This window comes from Prionailurus bengalensis, unplaced genomic scaffold, assembly GCF_016509475.1.
Source record: "Prionailurus bengalensis isolate Pbe53 unplaced genomic scaffold, Fcat_Pben_1.1_paternal_pri Un_scaffold_61, whole genome shotgun sequence".
NCBI classification, from domain to species: Eukaryota; Metazoa; Chordata; class Mammalia; order Carnivora; family Felidae; genus Prionailurus; species Prionailurus bengalensis.
This window is the reverse complement of record NW_025091162.1, coordinates 185,618-205,405: the sequence shown is the minus strand read 5'-3', so window position 1 is coordinate 205,405 and position 19,788 is coordinate 185,618. Positions and strand designations below refer to the sequence as shown.

Below are 19,788 nucleotides of genomic sequence, written 5' to 3'. Positions count from 1 at the left end.
GCCCTGAGGAGTTGGGGAGCAGTCCTTTCCAGGTTGTGTAGAAGCCCTCGTGTCTGTTCCTAGAAGGGTTAAGCCCTAAAAAACTTGGTCATCTGTCACCATTTCCAGCAGCTTAGAAATAGTCCTCCGCACACTGTGGGCACGGATTCCCTCCTATTATCTGTTCTGCAAGCACATAGACCCAACTCTGCAAGAGCCCTGACAAGCGAGGCTGTGTGTGGCATTAACCTCAGAGCACAAAGGGCAAACCTGCAGGAAGTTCTAGGAGGGAAGGAGTGACACCTGTACGTGTTCTGACAGGGACCTGTTTGTAGACTTTATGTGTAAATCACCTATTAGACAACTGCTACCTTAAAACGGATGTGTCATTTTTTCCAAAAACTCAGCTCCGAAAGAGTGATTTAAACTCAGTGACAGTTTCAATGGGAAGGTACAGGTTCAATTGCGAGTGTGTTTCCCCGGACCCATGTTTCTTGCAGACAGAATATGATTTAAAATAGTGGTTGCCAAATGCGTGAAAACATAATGGAAAATATGTGACATTTAGTTCTTGGTTGAAGAGGGGCCAATACCTTGCTTAAATCACTTGATTCATTTATATTATTATTATTTTAATAAAAATTCTGCATATTAGATCTGCTCTAACAGGTAAAGTAGGAAAGCCCAACATGGTGCCCTGGGAAACACCATGAGGAGCCTGTTCCAGTGAACTTCACACTGATCTCTCTGGTGGAATGAACAAACACAGAGTTTGCTGCATGGAACGATGAGGGGTCAGACTCCTCTCCGGGTGGGTAAAGCAATGGTCACTGTGTCTTGTGTTCACCGTGTTCAGGATAGAAAAATTGCTCAGTCAGCCGCTGCTGATTAGAGGAATGATTTTCCACTAGCTAAGGCCAATTTGACCCAGAAAATTCTTTCAAAGATCCCATATTGACTCCAGCTGAGGTGGAGATAAGGGGCACTGTGTCTCTGAGGTCACAGGCCCTGTAGCCCTGAGTTGAGACAGACGTTTCAGCAGAGGCCTATCCTGGCTGGAGGTGTCACTGGAGTGTCTGGGGGTGACAGTCCAGCCCTGAGAGGATGCAGAGTGTGCCTCGTGTCCCCGTGGGCCTTGAGCTCCAAGGGAGCAGCACTGAGGCTGCTGTCCCAGAATCAATGCGCTGATCAGCTTCAGGCACTACCTGGAGCCCAGACATGGTTGGGGGCTCAGCCGCCCATGGGGACAGAGACTCACCCACGGATCCCTGAGCGTCAGCCTCACCCCAGGAGAGCAGGTGTTCAAAGCAAGTCCTGCCCTGCTGAAGGGACTCCAGTGACACTCGCTGTCACTGGGTCTCCTGCTCATGGGGATTCTGTTTCCTCGATTGTGACGCTGATGAAGGCTGGGTGAGCACAGGTTGACAATGACTCCTGGGGAGACAGAGGAACCTGGAAAGTGTCAAGTCCAGGACACTATACACTAGCTCATGCTGGACAAAGCAGGAAAGAATATCCAATGGGAAGAAGACAGTGTCTTCAACAAATGGTGTGGAGTAAACTGGACAGCAACGTGCAGAAGAACGACTGCACCACTTTCTTACACCGTAATCAAAAATGAACTCAAAATAGATGAAAGGCCCACGGGTGAGACAGGGAACCGTCAAAATCCAAGAGAAGCGCGCAGACAGCAAACTTTGACCTCGGCCATAGCAAATTCTTTCTGGAACTGCAGGACACAAGGGCAGGCCTCCCCTCGATGAGCCACTCGGCATGAAGTTTTTTTTATTTATTATTATTTTTTGTTAATTTTTTTTAACGTTTAATTATTTTTGAGACAGAGAGAGAGCATGAACGGGGGAGGGGCAGAGAGAGAGGGAGACAAAGAATCGGAAGCAGGCTCCAGGCTCTGACCCATCAGCCCAGAGCCCGACACGGGGCTTGAACTCACGGACCGCGAGATCGTGACCTGAGCTGAAGTCGGACACTTAACCGACTGAGCCACCCAGGCGCCCCTATTTATTATTTTTTAAAAATGTTTGTGTGTTTATTTACTTTTGAGACAGAGAGCAACAGAGCATGAGTGGGGGAGGGGCAGAGAGAGAGGGAGACACAGAATCTGAAGCAGCTTCCAGGCTCCGAGCTGTCAGCACAAAGCCCCATGAAGGGCTCGATCCCACGAACCAGGAGACCATGACCCGAACAGAAATAGACAATGACTGAGCCACCCAGGCTCCCTGGGATGAAGATTATTTTGAGTTAAAAAGCAGTCAAGGTCCACACACACAGGAGAAACTCTTCATGTCTCTTCAACTGAATAAAAATTTCAGTACGAGCACCTGCTCTGGGAAGACAGCTGGCACCACAGACAACTGCACTAGGAAATGGACATGGTGGGGGAAACCGTGGGGGGGGAGGGGCGGCCAGCAGGGCCTGTTTGGTCACAGTCCTCTGTGTCCCATCATTTCCCAGGGGCCCTGCACACATTGTTTTCACAACATTTACACTATTCTTCTTCTTCTGTCTGTGATGTGCATTTCTTTCCATTGAATACTAGACCCCTACCTCATCCCTGTAATTCAGAAAAACATAGATCTCATTTTGCCTGTGTGTCTTTTGACTTTCTAGGTCTCTGTTGATTTCCAAATGTTCTCTATTAAATTTCTTGTGTGTCACTTCAACCTCCTCAAGGACAGGTCTCACCAGAGAGGACTCTCCCCTACAGGAGCCTCCACAGAAGCTTCTCAAAAAAAGAGGCTCGGAGACAAGGACTGTGAACCCAGGGGTTTTGGTCTCACTTCCTCGTTATCTGTGTCACTGTGAGTAAGGGTAGCTGCTGCCACTGCTATGATATGTAGCACAGTAATAGCTTCGTCCTCAGGCTGTGGCCCAGAGATGAGCAGAAGCCCCGCATTGGCCGAGGCATCTTTGGACCCGGAGAAGTGGCTGGGGACCCCAGGGCCCTGGTGCTTATTTGAGTCTGAGTAGAACCTCAGTAGATACTGGGGAGAGGTCCCTCGTTTCTGCTGGTACCAGTATATGTGGTAGCCGCCAACATTGTAGCCACTGCTCAGGGTGCAGGTGAGTCTGGCTGTTGTTCCCGGAGATGCAGACAGGGAGGACGGCTGGGTCAGCACAGGCTGGGACAGGGAACCTGCAAACACAGACACTGGTCACTGATGGAACCAGAAATGGGGGGAAAATGTCCCAGGATGCTGAGCATGGCAAGCACCCTTTGAGATCCCCCTGTGTCCCTGAGGCAAGCCCCTACCTGTCCATTGAGACACAAGCATGAGGACTAGAAGAGTCCAAGCCATGGTGACACAGACCCTAGTACCCACACTGGGCTGGGCTGCCCCGGGCCTCCTTTTCTCCTCCACCCTCTGCCACAGGAGGAGCTGTCCATGCAAATGAAGTCCATCTAGTGACTGCCCAGCCCCTCCCTGAGCCCTGGTGCTTCAGCCCAGCTGAAGGACACACCCTGGGGACCTTGGAGGTTGGCTTCACCACTGGGGAGAACCCTGGGAGGAAGCACCTGCATGCACAACGCACAGGTCCCTGCTCGGGGGACCTTGCCACACAAGAAGGGACACACGTGCAGACTTCCCATCAGGGACCCCAGAGCCCAGTCCCCAGGCCCAGGCTCTGCACAGTTGTGAAGACACCACAGGGTACTCCCACAGCGTCCCCTCTTGGCTGACAGGCACATACCTCACTGTGTCCAACAGCCCTGAGAGCCCAGCTGGTTTCCTCAGCTCCGTTTGTTCACACATCCTTGAGCTGAATCATGGCCAACGTGATCCCATAATACTGCCCTTGATGACTGCAGTGTTTTGCACGCTCAGAAGGAGTCCTGGTCTCTGTGAGTTGCAAACATTACCACCCGTTAGTGGTAAGTTGTTGACATCTGGCAGAAGATGCTGCAGACATCACATCCCTGCACTGGTGTGCGATGTAGCATCTGTAAACCTTGGGAATGTTTTTCAGCTCCTATGCATTGTAGCAATGGATGCCAACGAGTGTCCAAAAAATTGGGTTTTGTTTTAATCTGTGATTTTTTAGCTCATTTAGTGGCTAAGTGATTTATCAAGGAAAGGGAAAACAATGAATTTATCTTTGATGAAGTCCAATGGATAAGTTTTTTTATGGCTTGTGCTAATGGAGTCTTATCTAAACATGTTTATACAAACCCTAGAGCCTGATGACTTTTTCCATTTTTATGTTTACAACTGTATACTTTACAGTATGTCAATAATCCTTTTAGTGAATTTTTTTATGAAGTGACAGTTTTCGGTGAGATTCATTTCTCTCGATGGACATCCAGTGGTTCTGTGGACATTTGTTCAAAGGCCATCCTTCCTCTTCTGAAAGGCTTCTGCAACTTTGTCAATAAGGTTTTCTTATCCATAAGTATCCATAAGTATTTCTTATCCATGCTTTTGCGAGTTTGGTTCTGAGTTTTCTGTTCTGTTACTTTGGCCACTGTGTCTACCTTCCATCCACACCACTCTGTCTTGTGATAGGAATTGAATTACACTTCTCTACAAGTTGGGAAGAATTGTCATCTCTACTATATTGACTCTTCTAATCCTTAAACAGAACATATCCCTCCATGGTTTTGGATCCACTTTGATCACATTTCCCAGCATTGTCGAGATTTCAGCATCCATGTCCTGTACATGTTTTGTTAAATATTCACCCAAATACTTCATCATGGAGTGGTTTGAAGTGTTATTTTTACCTTTTTTTCAAAAGTTTATTGCTCGTATAGACGAAACTAAATGATCTTTCTACATTGATCTTGTGTTCCACCACCTTCCTGAAATTGCTTATTACCCTTTGAATTCATATATTTACATACATATTCATAGCTCCCTTTGTATTTTTCCCGTATATCATCCTCTGGCCTGAAAATAGAGACAATTGGCTCTTGTTCTCCTTAGTCTGTATGCTTCTCATTGATTGACTTGCCTTATGGTTTGGTCAGGCACATCCAGTCCTATGGCTAACAGCAGTGTTGAGACTGGACATGATGATCTTGGCTGCCACCCTGGGGGAAAAGCTTTCAGAGCTTCACCTCAGTGTGTGTTAGCTGTGGTGTTTCATCATTTTCTTTATCAAGTTGAGGATGTGCTCCTCTATTTTCATTCTCTGAGAAATGTTGTCTTTTTCATTCATTCATTCATTCATTCATTCATTCTCATTCTTTGTCATGAATAGGTTTTGCATTGTGTGAAATGCTTTTTCTGTATTGATTAATAAGACCAGGCTTTTTTAAAATTCAGTGTATTCATTTATTTATTTAGAGAGAGAATGATAGCTTGAGCTGGGGAGGGGGAGAGAGAAGAGGAGAGAAAGGATCTCAAGCAGGTTCCATGTTGTCAGCGTGGAGCCCCATGGAGCACTTGACCTCAGGAACCCTGAGATCATGACCTGAGCTGAAATCAAGAGTCCTATGCTTAACTGAGCCAAATTGGTGCCCCAGGTTTTTTCTTATTTGGCCTGTTAATATTGGAGATTACATTGACTGATTGTTTAATATAAAACTGGCCTTGCATCCCCACATTACACCCCATTTCATCATTGTGTGTATTTCTTGTGATACATGTAGATAACTGAATACTGTTTTTTTAATATTTTCTTTGAAATAGTTTTCTGCTTATTTGTGTGACATATTCCATTTTTTGTCTGTTTTGTGCTGAAAAGAACAGCTTTAAATCCAAATGACAGCCCTGCCTTAGTTTAAAGCTAAAGTCCTCTTTTCTGCTTATTATGGATCTTTGATAAGAAATACAATTGCTGAGAAGTCTGTTTTGCTTGCTGTTTGCTACGAGCATTGTGAGGCCTTTCCTGAATGTAACCCGCTGTGTAGTAGAATGGGTTGTAAACCTTCCTAAATGTAGTCTGATATGTGATGGAATGAGCGATTGTACATAAACTAACCGGCATTTCTCGCTTCTGTAAACCTGCTTGCTTAGCACATTCCTCACCTAGCCTACCCCCTTCCCCCTTCCCCCTTTTTTCTCCCGCCACAAGTAACAGACAAAGCCTTCCCGCCAAAGGACAGACAAAGGACGCCCAATCAGAGAACAACAAATGTCCTTACTTTAAAATCAACTAATCAGGCCCCTCATAATTTGAAACCTCCCCTGTGCTATTTGTCTCTGTCTATAAAAACGCTGTACCAACCCTGATCGTGGCCTCTTGCGTCACCGGCGACGAGTGTGCGGGGGACCAGGTTCGAACCTGCAGTAAACGACCCTTGCCGCTTGGCTTTGACTTACGACTCTGGTGGACTTTTGTGGGAGGTTTCGGAACTTCAGGCATTACAGTGCTAGGGTGCTATTGACACCAGCTACTGAATGACAATTTTAGAAAGAATGATTTCTGGGGCACCAGGGTGGCACAGTGTACTATTCATGATTTCTGCACACATTGTGGTCTCACGGTTCATGGCATCGAGCCCATCAGAAGGTTCTGTGCTGACAGTGCAGAGTCTGCTTGGGTTTCTCTCTCTCTTTCCCTCTTTCTTTCTCTCTCTCTCTCTCTCTCTCTCTCTCTCAAAACAAACAAACTTAAAAGAAAAGAAAGAATTCTTACCTTAACCCAATTCAGCATATTGATCCACAAGCATGGAATATCTATTCATTCATTCCAGTTTTCTCTAATTTCTCTTATGATGCTTTGTAGTTTTCCATATACAAGGCTTTCAATTTTTCCAAAATACATCCTTAAGAATTGCATAATTATATCACTATAAATGGAACTGCATTTGTTTTTATATATTGATGCTTTATTGCCTCTCTATAGACTACCATTTATCTCCTCATTCTGTTTTTGCAACCTGAAGCCCAGAATTGAAGCAATCAGACCCAAACCATCTGCGACTGAGCCCTAGAGCTGATTGGGAATCAACACCTTTTGTTCTCGGACATCTCCACTGAATATTTTTTTTACCTCTCGGCAACAAAGTTTGCATTTGAAAACATGAACACGGTGAGAATGGGTCGTCAGTGTAAAAACATAACTGAAGGAAAGGATATGACAGTGTCACATCATCTGTCTCTGGGACAACTGAGGGTCTGTTGAAGATCTGAGCACAGAAGTCACCCCCTGAGCCACCTGAAGGGTAATGTCACCAGACCCAGAGGGTGAAGGGAGATTTTGTCTCACTTCCCAATGGGACTGACACACTACATAAGCATTAGCACTATCGTGGCATATGAGACAGTAATAGTCAGCTTCTCCTCATGCTGGAGTCCAGAGATATCAGAAAACCTGAACTGGTCAAAGCATCTTTGGATCCGGAAAATGATAGGAGACCCAAGATCCCTGGAGTGCATCTGACTCTGATTTGAATCTCATCAGAAACCAGGGATGGCTCTTTGCCTTCTGCTAGTGCCTATATACGGTGTCACTTCTCAGGGTGCAGATGTGAGTCAGCACTGGCAGGGAGACGTTTGCTTCTTCCAAACACAGACACTCCTGTGTAATGGGGCAGGGATGGAGGTGAAGCTGTTTGGGGGTCTGATCCAAAGGGGTTGGCAGAGGGTCAGGGGACTCCCCAGTTGTCCGAGAACTGGAAGGGAATGTGAGGGGACTACATATATGCAACTGTATGTTCTGTCCGTTTTCCTCCCGAGGGATGGACCCTGGAGATAGGAAACTACAGCAAGATCACTTATAGTTTCCTCTGAAATCCTAACGTGGAGATGGAGGTCAGACCTGAAGAGCCAGAGGTAGAGACTGAGGGTCTGAGGGACAGGGGAAGAGATGGGAAAAGAGGAGGGAGGGTTTGGGGGGTGTTGGCAGGGAGAGTCTGCAGGATCTGGTCCAGATTCACAATAGCTGGTTCAGACAGAGGGCACTTTGACTATGGCTAGGGTTATTGTCTATATATCACCTGTGGGTACATCAGTAGTGACACAAAGCCCTTTAAGGACCACATGGTGACACTGATGTGTGGATGAATGTTTGCTGGGAAGCACGTTCAGGTGCAGACACAGTATTTATTTCTGTGCATCTTCTCCAGACCCCGTGGGGACGTGCGGTTGGCCTCTGTTATGTCAACTGTCAGTGTCTTCCCGGGATGCCCAATTTTTTCTCACATTACATTCAAACATAAGCATTTCTATTTTCCCTGTTCAAGGAAAGATCTTTCAGCAGAAGAATCCCATGTGCATGTGTCTACAGGTAAGTTTCCTACTGAAAAGTTGTTGGGATCATGATCTTTGTGCACAGGTATTTTCTCTCACTTGCTCGCTATCTGAGATGCTGTGAGCAATGAAAGCCGCTCCCACTGCCATGAGTTGTAGCACAGTAATGTCAGCCTCGTCCCCAGGCTGCGACCCAGAGAGGAGTAGAAGCTCTGCCTTGGCCAAGGCATCTTTGGATCCAGCGAAGAGGCTGGGCACCCTGGAGTCTTCTCCATTCTGAGTCTCCCCCTTAAAATTTCTTGCAGGATTTGTTTAGTGGTCACAAATTCCTTTAGCTTCTGTTTCCCTGTTAACTCTTTATCTCTCCTTACATTCTGAATGACAGCCTTCCTGGAGGAAAGATTCTTGGCTACATATTTTTCCCATTCAGCCCATTGAGTATATCCTGACACTCCTTTCTGGCCTTCCAAATTTCTGTGGACAGATCTGCTGCGACCTTGATCTGTCTTCCCTTAGAGGTTAAGGACCTTTTCCACCATGCTGCTTTCATGACTCACTTTTTCTGTGTATTTTGTGAATTTAGCTATGATATGCCTTGGTAATGGTCATTAATTGTTGAATCTAATTTGTGCTCTCTGTCCTTTTGGATTTTGATGTCTGTACCTTCCCTAGATTAGGGAACTTTTCAGCTATAATTTGCTCACATATATGTTCTCCCCCTTTTTCTCTCTCTTCATCTTCTGGGACGCCCATGATATGAACGTATTCCTCTTAGTAAGTCCCTGAGTTCTCTAAATCCTGTATTGTGATCTTTTGCCTTTGTTTTTCTCTTTTTTTCGGCATCACTATTTTCCATAATTTTATCTTCCATAACACTGATTGTGCTCTGTTTCATCCATCCTCACTGTCATGGCATCCATTCAAGATTGCATCTCAGTTATAGCATTTACAACTTGGGCTTGACTAGATTTTAGTTCTTTTGTCTCTGCATAAAGGGATTCTCAGGTGTCTTCTATGTTTTTTTCAACCTCAGCTAGTATTCTTAGAATCATGGTTTTAAATTCTAATTTAGACATCTTGCTTATATCTGTGTTGATTACATCCCTGCACATCATTTCTCTTTTACGTTCTTTTGGGGTGAATTTCTCCATCTTGTCACTTTGGGGAAAAATAATAATAAATTAAAATTAAAAATTAAAATTAAACAAATTTTTTAAAATAAGCAAAGTGTGGCACCTGGGTGGCTTGGTCGGGTGGGTGTCCAACTTCGGCTCAGGTCATGATCTCACGACCCGTGAGTTCGAGCCCCGCATCAGGCTCTGTGCTGACCGCTCAGAGCCTGCAGTCTGTATCAGGTTCTGTGTCTCCCTCTCTCTCTGCCCCTCCCCTGTTCATGCTCTGTCTCTCTGTCTCAAAAATAAATAAACGTTAAAAAATTTTAAAAAAATAAAAATAAAAATAAATAAAAATAAGCAAAGAAAGAAAACTAGATGCTAGATGTGTTTTGGTCTGCTTGATGAGAGATCTTTGATGGAAAAGAGAAAAAAGAGAAAAGAAAAACAGTTTACAAATTTACAATATTTTTTAAAAATTAAAATTATACAAAATGAAGAAAATAAAATAGAGTAAAAAGTTTTGCTCTTTTTTTTAATCCAAGAAAGAAAAGAAAAACAACAACAAAAACTGGAGCAAACAAAAGAACAAACGAACAAGCAAACAAAATGAATTGAAAGAAGCTAGATCCAGTGTCTCCTAGAACTGAAACTTTGTAGCACAATATGGTCCCCAGATTCAGCCCATGGAAGGGGTTTGCCTTGTTCTGGGGGATGTGCCCAGAGGTTGCAGATGGATAGGGCTCTGTGTAATGCCTCCATTTTCCATTTGGTGGTGCTGCTTCTCTCACTGGGGTGGGTAAGTGTGGGTCTGCTACAGGCGAAAATGGCTGCATCCTGCTCTCTAGTCTCCTGAGCAGAAAAATTTCACACCCTCTTGGATCCGCACCCTGTCACCTCTCCTTTGTCTCAGGCTTCTGTCCATTCCCCACCTTTACACTGTCTGTGTTTATTTATTTATTTTGAGAGAGAGACACAGAGTGTGAGCAGGGGAGGGGCAGAGAGAGATGAAGACACAGAATTGGAAGCAGGCGCCAGGCTCTCAGCTGTCATTACAGAGCCCAATATGGGGTCGAACCCATGAACCATGAGATCATGACCTGAGCCAACGTTGGAATGCTTAACCAACTGAGCCATCTAGTTCCCCAGAGCTTAGGTCTTCAAAGCATTTAGAGCACTCAGCACTTCAAGAAGACACATGTGTTAGTATAAATTAGTCGCGGAATAAGTTAGATTGATACTAGGTAATCTGTCAATCTCAGGAAAATTTCCATGAAAGAAGTTATACTGTAAAGCACCCCTCAGTTCCCAACCCCATGCCACATCTCTCTTAGTGATTAGTGTGGCTGCAAGAAACCAAGGCCTAGCCAGAATAAACTAATAATAATAATTATATATATATGTATATATATATATATATATATATATATATCTCCACGGATGTGGATTTCTCTTTCATCTTGTATGACCTTAATATCTTGGCTTTATGACTAGTGAGCATATTCTGCCTGGTGTTCACAATCTGGAAAATGTACCTGTTTGGGTGCAACTTTTTGGCCAACCAAACAGACTGGAGAACATTCTCCCTCTGTCTGTCTATGCCTCTGTCTCTCTCTTGGTCCAGATGGGCCTGCTGTTGGGGGAGTTAGTCATGAGGGTTTCCAGACCCTAGGAAACATCTGTCACCTTAACCTTCAAGTTTGTTTGTGCTGGAAAGTCTATTCCAGGAGCACCAGCCCAGTGTCCCAGTTTAGTGGGCCTGTGGCACCGTTGGGTCATAATTACCCGTGAGACTGGGGACGCCATTTTCACTACAGCCTCCTTACCACCTGTGCAACAAAGGTTTTTGCTTTCTTAGACTAATTTAGGAGTAAACTTTGGATTGTTGGGCAACCCAATCAGGTGTAGGCCAGCAGCATGGGTGGTGAAAGAATTCACCCAAGCAGAGCAAAGGAGATAGAAGTTTAGGGAATACACTGTAAGGGAGCAGCAGGCAGGACAGCAAAGCAGAGATGGTCTCCCAGGAGGCAGTGGTGGGGGCTGTGGTCAAGAGGGGAAGGTAAGGAGGTGTGAAATTTGTGGACTTTTTTTTTCCTTTTTTGGTACCTTGTCTGGGTAGGAGTCAGCTAGGGCTTATAGATATTTTGAGGTGACTTGTCTAACAGGCCTGTTTGCATCCAGCCCACTCGTCACTGTGGGACCTTCTACCATACTCAGGTGACCATTGCTCCAGCCTGTCGCCTAAAGCTGGCCTCTGTGTTCCCGCTTGCTAGATCAACAATGACAAATCCTTGCCATTTGGGCAGAGGTCTCATCTTCAGTAGCGGCTCATGTTGAACAGTGGGGGTGTGCTGTCCATACATAAACTTGTCTGTCCGTCTAGGTTTCTGTGCAGTTATAGGCCAGAGCATGGTATTATACTAACATGCTGACAGGTGATTTGAGTGAAATGCCTTGGTGGTCTGGTCCATGGGATTTAGGAGGAGGGGATCCTCTGGTGCCCCGGGCTGGAATCCTTGTTGAACCATCATTCATATATGGAATTCTTGCATTCCGGAGGACACAAAGTTAAAAGGTGGATTAAATTGGTGGGGGGAGGGGGCAACAATTAGGTATATGAGTATTGAAGCCATAGGTCCTAAGAGAGAAAGAAGGCAGCGTACTCATGACCAGGTTTCTTTCCAGGAAAACCATCCTTATGTTGCCCAGTCCAGGGGGAGGAAGGTCGTTCAATCAAACCATAGACTTTTTTTTATGTTCCCTGATTGACCCTTTAGCAGGACACAGATACCCTCTGGGCTTCAGCTAGGACATCTAAACTCAGTCATTTCTGCAAACCGAATGTGACTAAAACCTCCAACTGGGTTTGTAGAATCACAAAGGGTCTACCTATTGTAGACCCTGGGGCATGTGTACTGGGCTCTATTCCCTCACCTGTGTGCACTCCTAGGATGCCTGTGCTGTCTCAGGCAATAACACTGTGTCACTCCTTCCTCCTCAAAGACAGATGTTCCCACAGTGGAGTGTCCCATACACAAGCCTCCACTGAAACTTCTCAATAAAAGAGATGTAAGGGTTTTGTCAGAATCACTGTGAGTAATGATAGGTGCTCCCACTGCCATGATATATAGACAGTAATAGCCTCGTCCTCAGGCTACAGCCCAGAGATGAGCAGAAGCCCTGCATTGGCTGAGGCATCTTTGGATCCGGAGAAGCGGGTGGGGACCCCAGGTCCCAACTGTGTACTGGAGTCTGAGTAGTAGTACAGGAGATACCGGGGAGGGCTCCCTGGATTCTTTTGGTACCAGTATATGTTATAGCCTCCAACATTGATGTCCCTGCTCAGGGTGCAGGTGAGTCTGGCTGTTGCTCCCAGAGATGCAGAGAGGGAGGCTGGCTGAGTCACAACAGGCTGGGACAGGGAACCTGCAAACACAAACACAGCAGATGGAAGAGAAGGGACAGGGGACATGAGATTAGGGAGCTGAGCCACAGGGATTTGACTCTGGCTGCGGGCCCACCCTGGCGCCCTGGATCCTATCCCTACCTGCGCAGTGACAGAGGAGCATGAGGAGGATGGGGATCCAGGTCATGGTGACACACCCCCTTCTTAGGCCCAAAGGTAGGGCTTGTCTGCCCTGGGTCTTTCTTATGCCCTGTGCACAGGCCTCAGAGAGGAGGGGCTGCTCATGCAAATGGGACCCACACCTGCCTCTTCTCCATGTGCACACACAGGGTCTGTGGCCCTTGGACACGGAGACTTCCTGATGCACTGCATTCCCCCTGGGTGGGCCTGGAGGCAGCAGCTGTGGGGACCACACACAGGCCAAAGTCCAGGGGATTCCACCAGGCCCTGATGGGACACACCTGCCCTGTCCCCACAGGAAACAAGGGGGCCCAGACCTGGGGCCTCCTGTCAGTGCAGGACTGCCAGCTGGATCCCCCGTCCTGCAGAAACCCTTAGACATGATCACACAGCAGCCCCTGCTGCTCTCCGGGCAAACGTCTCATTCTTTCCACTTTCTCGTTCTTTCCCACTGCTCCCAATGCTCTCCTTTACCTTCGTCCCTGATATTTGTGCTTCCACCACGTGAGACAGATCCTTCAGAGAAGGATGGAGGGGCAGTCCTGGTGTTCTCTCCCTGAACCGGCTTTTTCCTTGGGCGTGGCTATAGTGGGAAGAACAGGAGCAATCTTGACCCAAGACAGTCTAGGAATCCCGGTGGAGCTGATGACAAGATGCAGAGAACAGAGAGCAGGGCATCTGCCCCCACAGGGGGCTCCTAGGGGGCAGGCTGACTCTGGGTGATGAGTGAACAGGAACTTGGTGAGCGGTCACAAACCTTCACAGAGAAGGACACAGATTATGGAAATTTGTGCCATTCTGGAGCATGGCAGAAAGGACTCCACAAACTCTGATGAGGCTGCTGAGGGTATTGGGACAGAGTAGGGCCCGGGAGCCCAGTAGGACTACTGCTGGGCCATCCTGCAACCTCCCATCCCTGTGCTGGGAGTCTTTTCATTCCAGCTGGGCTTCTCCTGGTCAGTGCTGCTCATTAGAGATTTAGTTCTGCAGGAAGTTCTAAGATAGATTTTGGGGCAAAGAGAATTGGAAGGCAACCCTGGGGGTGGTTGGGGGAAGATGACAGCAGAGAAAACAGGAAGGGTGAAATGGGTTGTGTCCCCAAGTGGGACAGAGGGAGGTAACTGAATGGACCGCAGGCTGTGGGAGAGGGAGTGATGGTCCAGAGAGTTACGTGGCTAGAGGGTGATGCCCACAGAGACAGGAATGCCCTGACTGACACAGGGGAAGTCAGGTGGGAGAGCAGATGGAGGGCAGGTGATGGGTCTGTTGTCCCCGTGTCAAACTGAGACCACAGTGTGACATGTTGAGAGGCGTGGAAATATCACAGACAACCAGGGCTTTAGAGACGCCTTCTATCCCCCATAGGAAGGATGTGGGTGTTACAGTATTTGCCTGACTGATGGCTTGGCCTGCGTAACTTATTCAGTCGGTCTCCATCAACAGATTAGGAATGACAACATGGCTCTTAATGTCATTTGAATAAGCATCTCACAGGGAGCAGGTTGCTGAGGTTGCTGGCTCTGACCATTTGTTGATATATTTAGGTGCTGAACCCCCTCCCCTTCATTATATGTGCAGATGTGGAAAGGAAGCCCAGTCTTGGGGGTCACACTGGTGAGATGGACACACACTGGGAGAGATGGGATGGGCACATCGGGATGAACCACTGCACAGCAGAATCAGGCTAGGGAGCCTCCCTTCCCATGGTGGGGTTGACCATCCTCCCCCTCGCTTGCTTCCCTGCTGCTCAGGGCTGAGACATTCTGAACCCTGGTTGCACTTCTCCATAGATTGAGATCACTGTGGAATGCCACTACCCGGAGACAGCATACAGTGCTAATCTGCCTCATCCTCAAGCTGGCCCCTGTGATGGTGAGGACGGCTTTGTTCCTGGAGATGGACCTGGAGAAGTGATCAAGGACCCGAGACAGGTGATTGTTTATGGTAGATAAGTGTGTGGGCACCCCTGCCTGGAGTCTGTTGGTACCAGCCAGGGAAGTTACTGATAGATACTGACCCAGAGCTAGTCACAGGTGAGTGTCACCATGCCTCCTGCAAACACTGACTGTGATGGCTCTTGAATAACCACAGTATGAGAATTGGTTCCTAAAACCAAAAGGAGGCACATGTGTTATTATGAGAGGCAAAGGTCACCCTGAAACCTTGATTTTATGTGCCCTCCAAGAAAGCAGTCTCTTCCCCTGACCTGAGCCGTAAGCAAGGAACCTGAGAAGAAGCACCATCCAGGCCATGGAGGGGATCCTCACAGGTCTTGCCTCCTCATGTTCTTGGGTTGGATTGGGGTCTCCTCTGGGCCTTTTCATGCCTGCAGACCTATGAGGAGGAGAGGTGCTTCATGCAAATTAACTTCCTCTCTTTTACTGCCCCTTGGTCACCCTGATGTCCCCTGGGGGAGACCTTGAAAGAGGCATATATTGGGACTACACAGAATCAATGACTGCAGAGAGCCTGGGACACTGAGTGACAGGGTGACATCTTGCTCCGAGTCATCTCCTCCATGTCCCTGGTGGCCTCAGTCCCAAGTTTCTTGCCTGGAAAGGCAGACTGAGGGCATGCATCTGCTTCTCACATCCTGGCCATGCTTCTAGTTCATTCCACATGTACCCCATCCCTGGGAATATTTTCTGCCCTCCCCAGTGAAATGGCCTCTTGTCTCTTTGGAGAAACTTAGTGGTCAGTCCTCCAGGAGTGAGTCCACTGGGAATTTCAAAGCCCGTGCTGGGTATGAACAAACAGGGTCTCTTCTGACTCAGTCCTAGTCCCTGTCTCCTGATAGCCACGGGGCAGAAGACCAGAGGTGGGGGAGTCTACACCAGAGGCACCCCAGGCTGTGGAAGTCACCCTCATTTGCTCTTGGAAGCCATCTATTATCTGAAGTAGCAACAAGGTAACTGCTGGTTTTGATGGGAAGGTAATCATATCACCATTCAATTATGAGATTTCTCCAAACATCAGGGAAAATAAGAATCTGAACGAAAATGGCACTGTCTGAAAACATTGTGTGACCATCCCGAGGCATTGTAAAATACCCTTGCCTTGTGTAGTCGCTATGCAGCAGAAAGAACTAGAAGGGTGGCCGGGGAAATGGAAAAACATACAATTTCTGGAGTAATAGGTGAAAGAAAAGCCACAAAATTGGACTTCATCCCACTGTGGAATAAGAATGTGATCCAATGCTCGTTTCTGAATGGTTAGTAGATTGTTTCATGATACGTATACGGCCATTGCTTTCTTTGTCATCAACTGTGTTCAGAACTTAACTCACATCAGACGTAAAGATTTATAGTAAATTCGGGGCACCTGGGTGTCTCAGTCCGTTAACCATCTGACTTTCGATTTCAGGTCGTGATGGCACAGTTCCTGAGTTCAAGCCCTGCACCAGACTTTCTGCTGTCAATGCCAAGCCTGCTTCTGTTCCTCTGTTTCCCTCTCTCTCTGCACCCCCTCAAAAATAAATAAATGTCAAAAAAAGATTCATATTAAATCCAATTCTGTTAGCCAAAATTATTCTTGAGACAGTGGTTAATGTGTAATTTTATGCATCAGATTTCAAGATGAAGAAGAAGACCTAAAACTTAAGAGAAAAGTTATCAATTCACATCCGTAACTACAAAATGCTGAAGCACATGAGAAGTCACAGAACAATCTGAATCTTATCTGTGACTGTTGCAGATAAGGGAAGCTGTGTGTATCATGTATTTCATCCAGAATTCCTATATCCAGTGTTTTCCACAACAAAAGTAACCTTAAAATGACCATACTACCCAAAACAATCTATATTCAGGGCAATTCCTATGAAAATTCCTATGATATTTTTCACAGAAATAGAAAAAAAAGTCCTGACTTTTGTATAGAGGCAGAAAAAGAACTTAAATTGCCCAAGCTTTCTTGAGAAAGAAGATTAAATATCTGGAGGCACCATACTTCCTGCTTAAATTTATAACAAAGTTCTAGGAATACAAACAGTATGAAACTGGCCTAGGAAGCCACACATAGATAGATGCCACAGAATAACAAGACCAGAAAGTAATCCAAGTTCCCCTTGACCACCAGGGAGCAAGTACGCTGCAAACAGGGCCTTTGCAAGGTTTCTAGAGGAGAAGTGACACGGAGTTTGGAGGGGATTCAGATAGGCATATACAGGAAACATACAGCAGATGACCCAAACAAGATCCTAAGGTTCTCACTGGTGTTCCTGACACACTCTGGGAGAGAAAGCTGGTATTCTTGGACACCTTGCAAGGGGACACATTGGTACGCATGCCATGGTGGTCAGCATGCATCCACATGGTCAATCTGGGGTAAGAAGCCCAGCCTAAAGACTCTCTCAGCCGCGTCAGGCCACATCTGCCAAGAGCCCCATGGGAGCTGCCCTCTGCCCTCTGCTGCTTCCTGCACAGGCATGGGTTCCTGGAGCCTGGCTCCTCTGCCATTCCAGATTACCCATTCCCATGTTGGGTGCTCGGGATGATGAAAAAGCTCTGGAAATGGACAGTTGTGGTGGTTACAAAACATTGTGAGTACACTCAGTATCTCTGAATTCCACAATAAAGAGTGATTAAAATAATAAATCTTGTTATGTTTATTTTCATCACTATAAATTATCAGTTCAAAATCAAATTATATGTAAGAAGCTGCACTAATACAAACATCCTTCTTGTCCTGGTATGTGTTACCCTATTCTAATTCATCGTCATCAGTAAAACTTGACAGTAATTTTTAAAATTATTTTTCCTGTAGATTCCATATATAAATGAGATCATATTGCATTTTTTCTTTCTCTGTAGGGCTTATTTCTCCTAGGGTAATATCTGGTAATATCAGGTTCGTCCATGTTGTCAGAAATGGAAGAACTTCTTACTGGAAAGACATAGGACTGGACTTCTTTGTGCACAGATAGGGGACCTCCTGCCCTGTCGCCCCACAGCCTCCCTGCTGCTTGGATCACTGATGAGCCCTGATGTCACAGGAAAAGAGAGGAGGACAGAGTCAGGGCCTGGGAGTTCAGGAAACCAGCCACAGGGGTACCCAAAGTCCCTGATGGTATCCGCTTTGGTAAATTCACATCTGTGGGATCTACTTCCCACCTTCCCAAGAGCAGACCCAGCATTTTGTAGCAATGAAGGAGTGCTGCATGTTACCTTAACAAGCACTATGGAGAGTTTTGCTGACACCTAAGTTTCTCCCCTGGCTAACCCCCCTCCCCTGACGTCACAATTTAAGGGCCAAGTAGCTAGCCTGGTTGCCCAGCCAGCTCTGTGCCCGCTATTTCTTCTCTTCTGAGTCCTCCCTTGGCACCAATCTTATTTAGTACATCCTACCTGGAACACACAGCTGTTCAGCCAGCTCTGAGCACAGGAACCTGGAGGGAAGGGAGCCTCTGCCCCAACCCCTGGAGGAACAGAGTCCACATTGTGGAGGACTGTCCACCTGCTGCGATTGTCCAGACTCTGACCAGAAAACTAAGACAGTGGGTGTGCCTTTGTAAAGAGAAAAAGGGCCAGGTCAACACTCTCTGAGTTTTACACTTTAACCACCAGACAAAGTGTCGGCAATATCGTGGGTTTCTGTGTTGCCTGTTTGTTTGTTGGCTTGTTTGTTTTCCTGAGAGTAAAAGAGGTTGAATAGGATGCTGGGAGGAGGAAGAGTATTGTGACCTAGAAGCTACTTCAAAGGCAGTCAGTGTGCATTCCAGTCATTTTCAACTGGAAGAGAGTCAGAGTGCAGGGATTTGAGCAGGGTGAGGTATTTGTCCCACTTCCCCATGAGTTCCTGTCACTGTGACCAGCACTACTGTGCCAGATTGAACAGTAATACTCAGCCTCGTCCTCAGGCTGCAGCCCAGAGATGAGAAGAAGCCCTGCATTGGCCGAGGCATCTTTGGATCCGGAGAAGCGGGTGGGGACCCCAGGTCCCAACTGTGTACTGGAGTCTGAGTAGTAGTACAGGAGATACCGGGGAGGGCTTCCTGGATGTTGTTGGTACCAGTGTATGTAGTAGCCTCCAACATTGATGTCCCTGCTCAGGGTGCAGGTGAGTCTGGCTGTTGCTCCCAGAGATGCAGAGAGGGAGGCTGGCTGAGTCACGACAGCCTGGGACAGGGAACCTGAAACACAGACACAGCAGAGGGAAGACAAGGGACAGCATACATGAGATTAGGGAGCTTGGCCACAAGGATTTGACTCTGGCTGCGGGCCCACCCTGGCGCCCTGGATCCTATCCCTACCTGTGCAGTAACAGAGGAGCACGAGGAGGACAGGGATCCAGGCCATGGTGACACACCCCCTTCTTAGGCCACAGAGCTGGGGCTGGGCTGCCCCTGGCCTGTCTTATCCCCTGTCCACAGGGTCACAGAGGAGGGGCTGCTCATGCAAATGGGACCCACCCCTGCCTCTTCTCCATGTGCACACACAGGGTCTGTGGCCCTTGGACATGGAGACTTCCTGATGCACTGCATTCCCCATGGGTGGGCCTGGAAGCAGCAGCTGTGGGGACCACACAGGCCCAGGTCCAGGGATTCCTCCAGGTCCTGACCGGACACACCTGCCCTGGCCCCACTGGACTCAAGGGGCCCAAGTCCTTGATTTCTGTCAGTGGAGGACTGCCCAGCTGGATGCCCCTGTCCTGCAGAAAGCCCCAGACACAGTGTCACAGTGCCCCCTGCCGGTCTCTGGGTGAACCTCTCCTTTCCCACCACTGGCTTCCTGATGTCTGTGTTTCCATAACCTGAGAATGACCCTCCTGGGAAAGAGAAAGGTCCTGCTGTGCAGGAATTTATTCTGGTCTCAGTATAAGAGGGGTTTATATCCTTTTTCTAAAATCACTTATTTGTATTGTGGGTCTAATCTTCCAGGTAGGAAAGGTCAACATGATGCCCAATGAGACCCTTTGAGGGGTCTCTACTTAGGCACTCAGAACCATAATACTCATAAAA

The 19,788-nt window shown here is 47.1% G+C and overlaps 1 gene segment (V, D, J or C); it reads right to left on the bottom strand.

Moving 5' to 3' along the window:
* Nucleotides 1-1,043: 1,043 nt before the first annotated feature.
* On the bottom strand, nucleotides 1,044-19,167 carry LOC122478414. The segment is given in 3 exon segments: nucleotides 1,044-1,184; nucleotides 2,778-3,133; nucleotides 19,081-19,167. Coding segments are annotated over 3 exon segments (543 nt in total).
* Nucleotides 19,168-19,788: the final 621 nt, after the last annotated feature.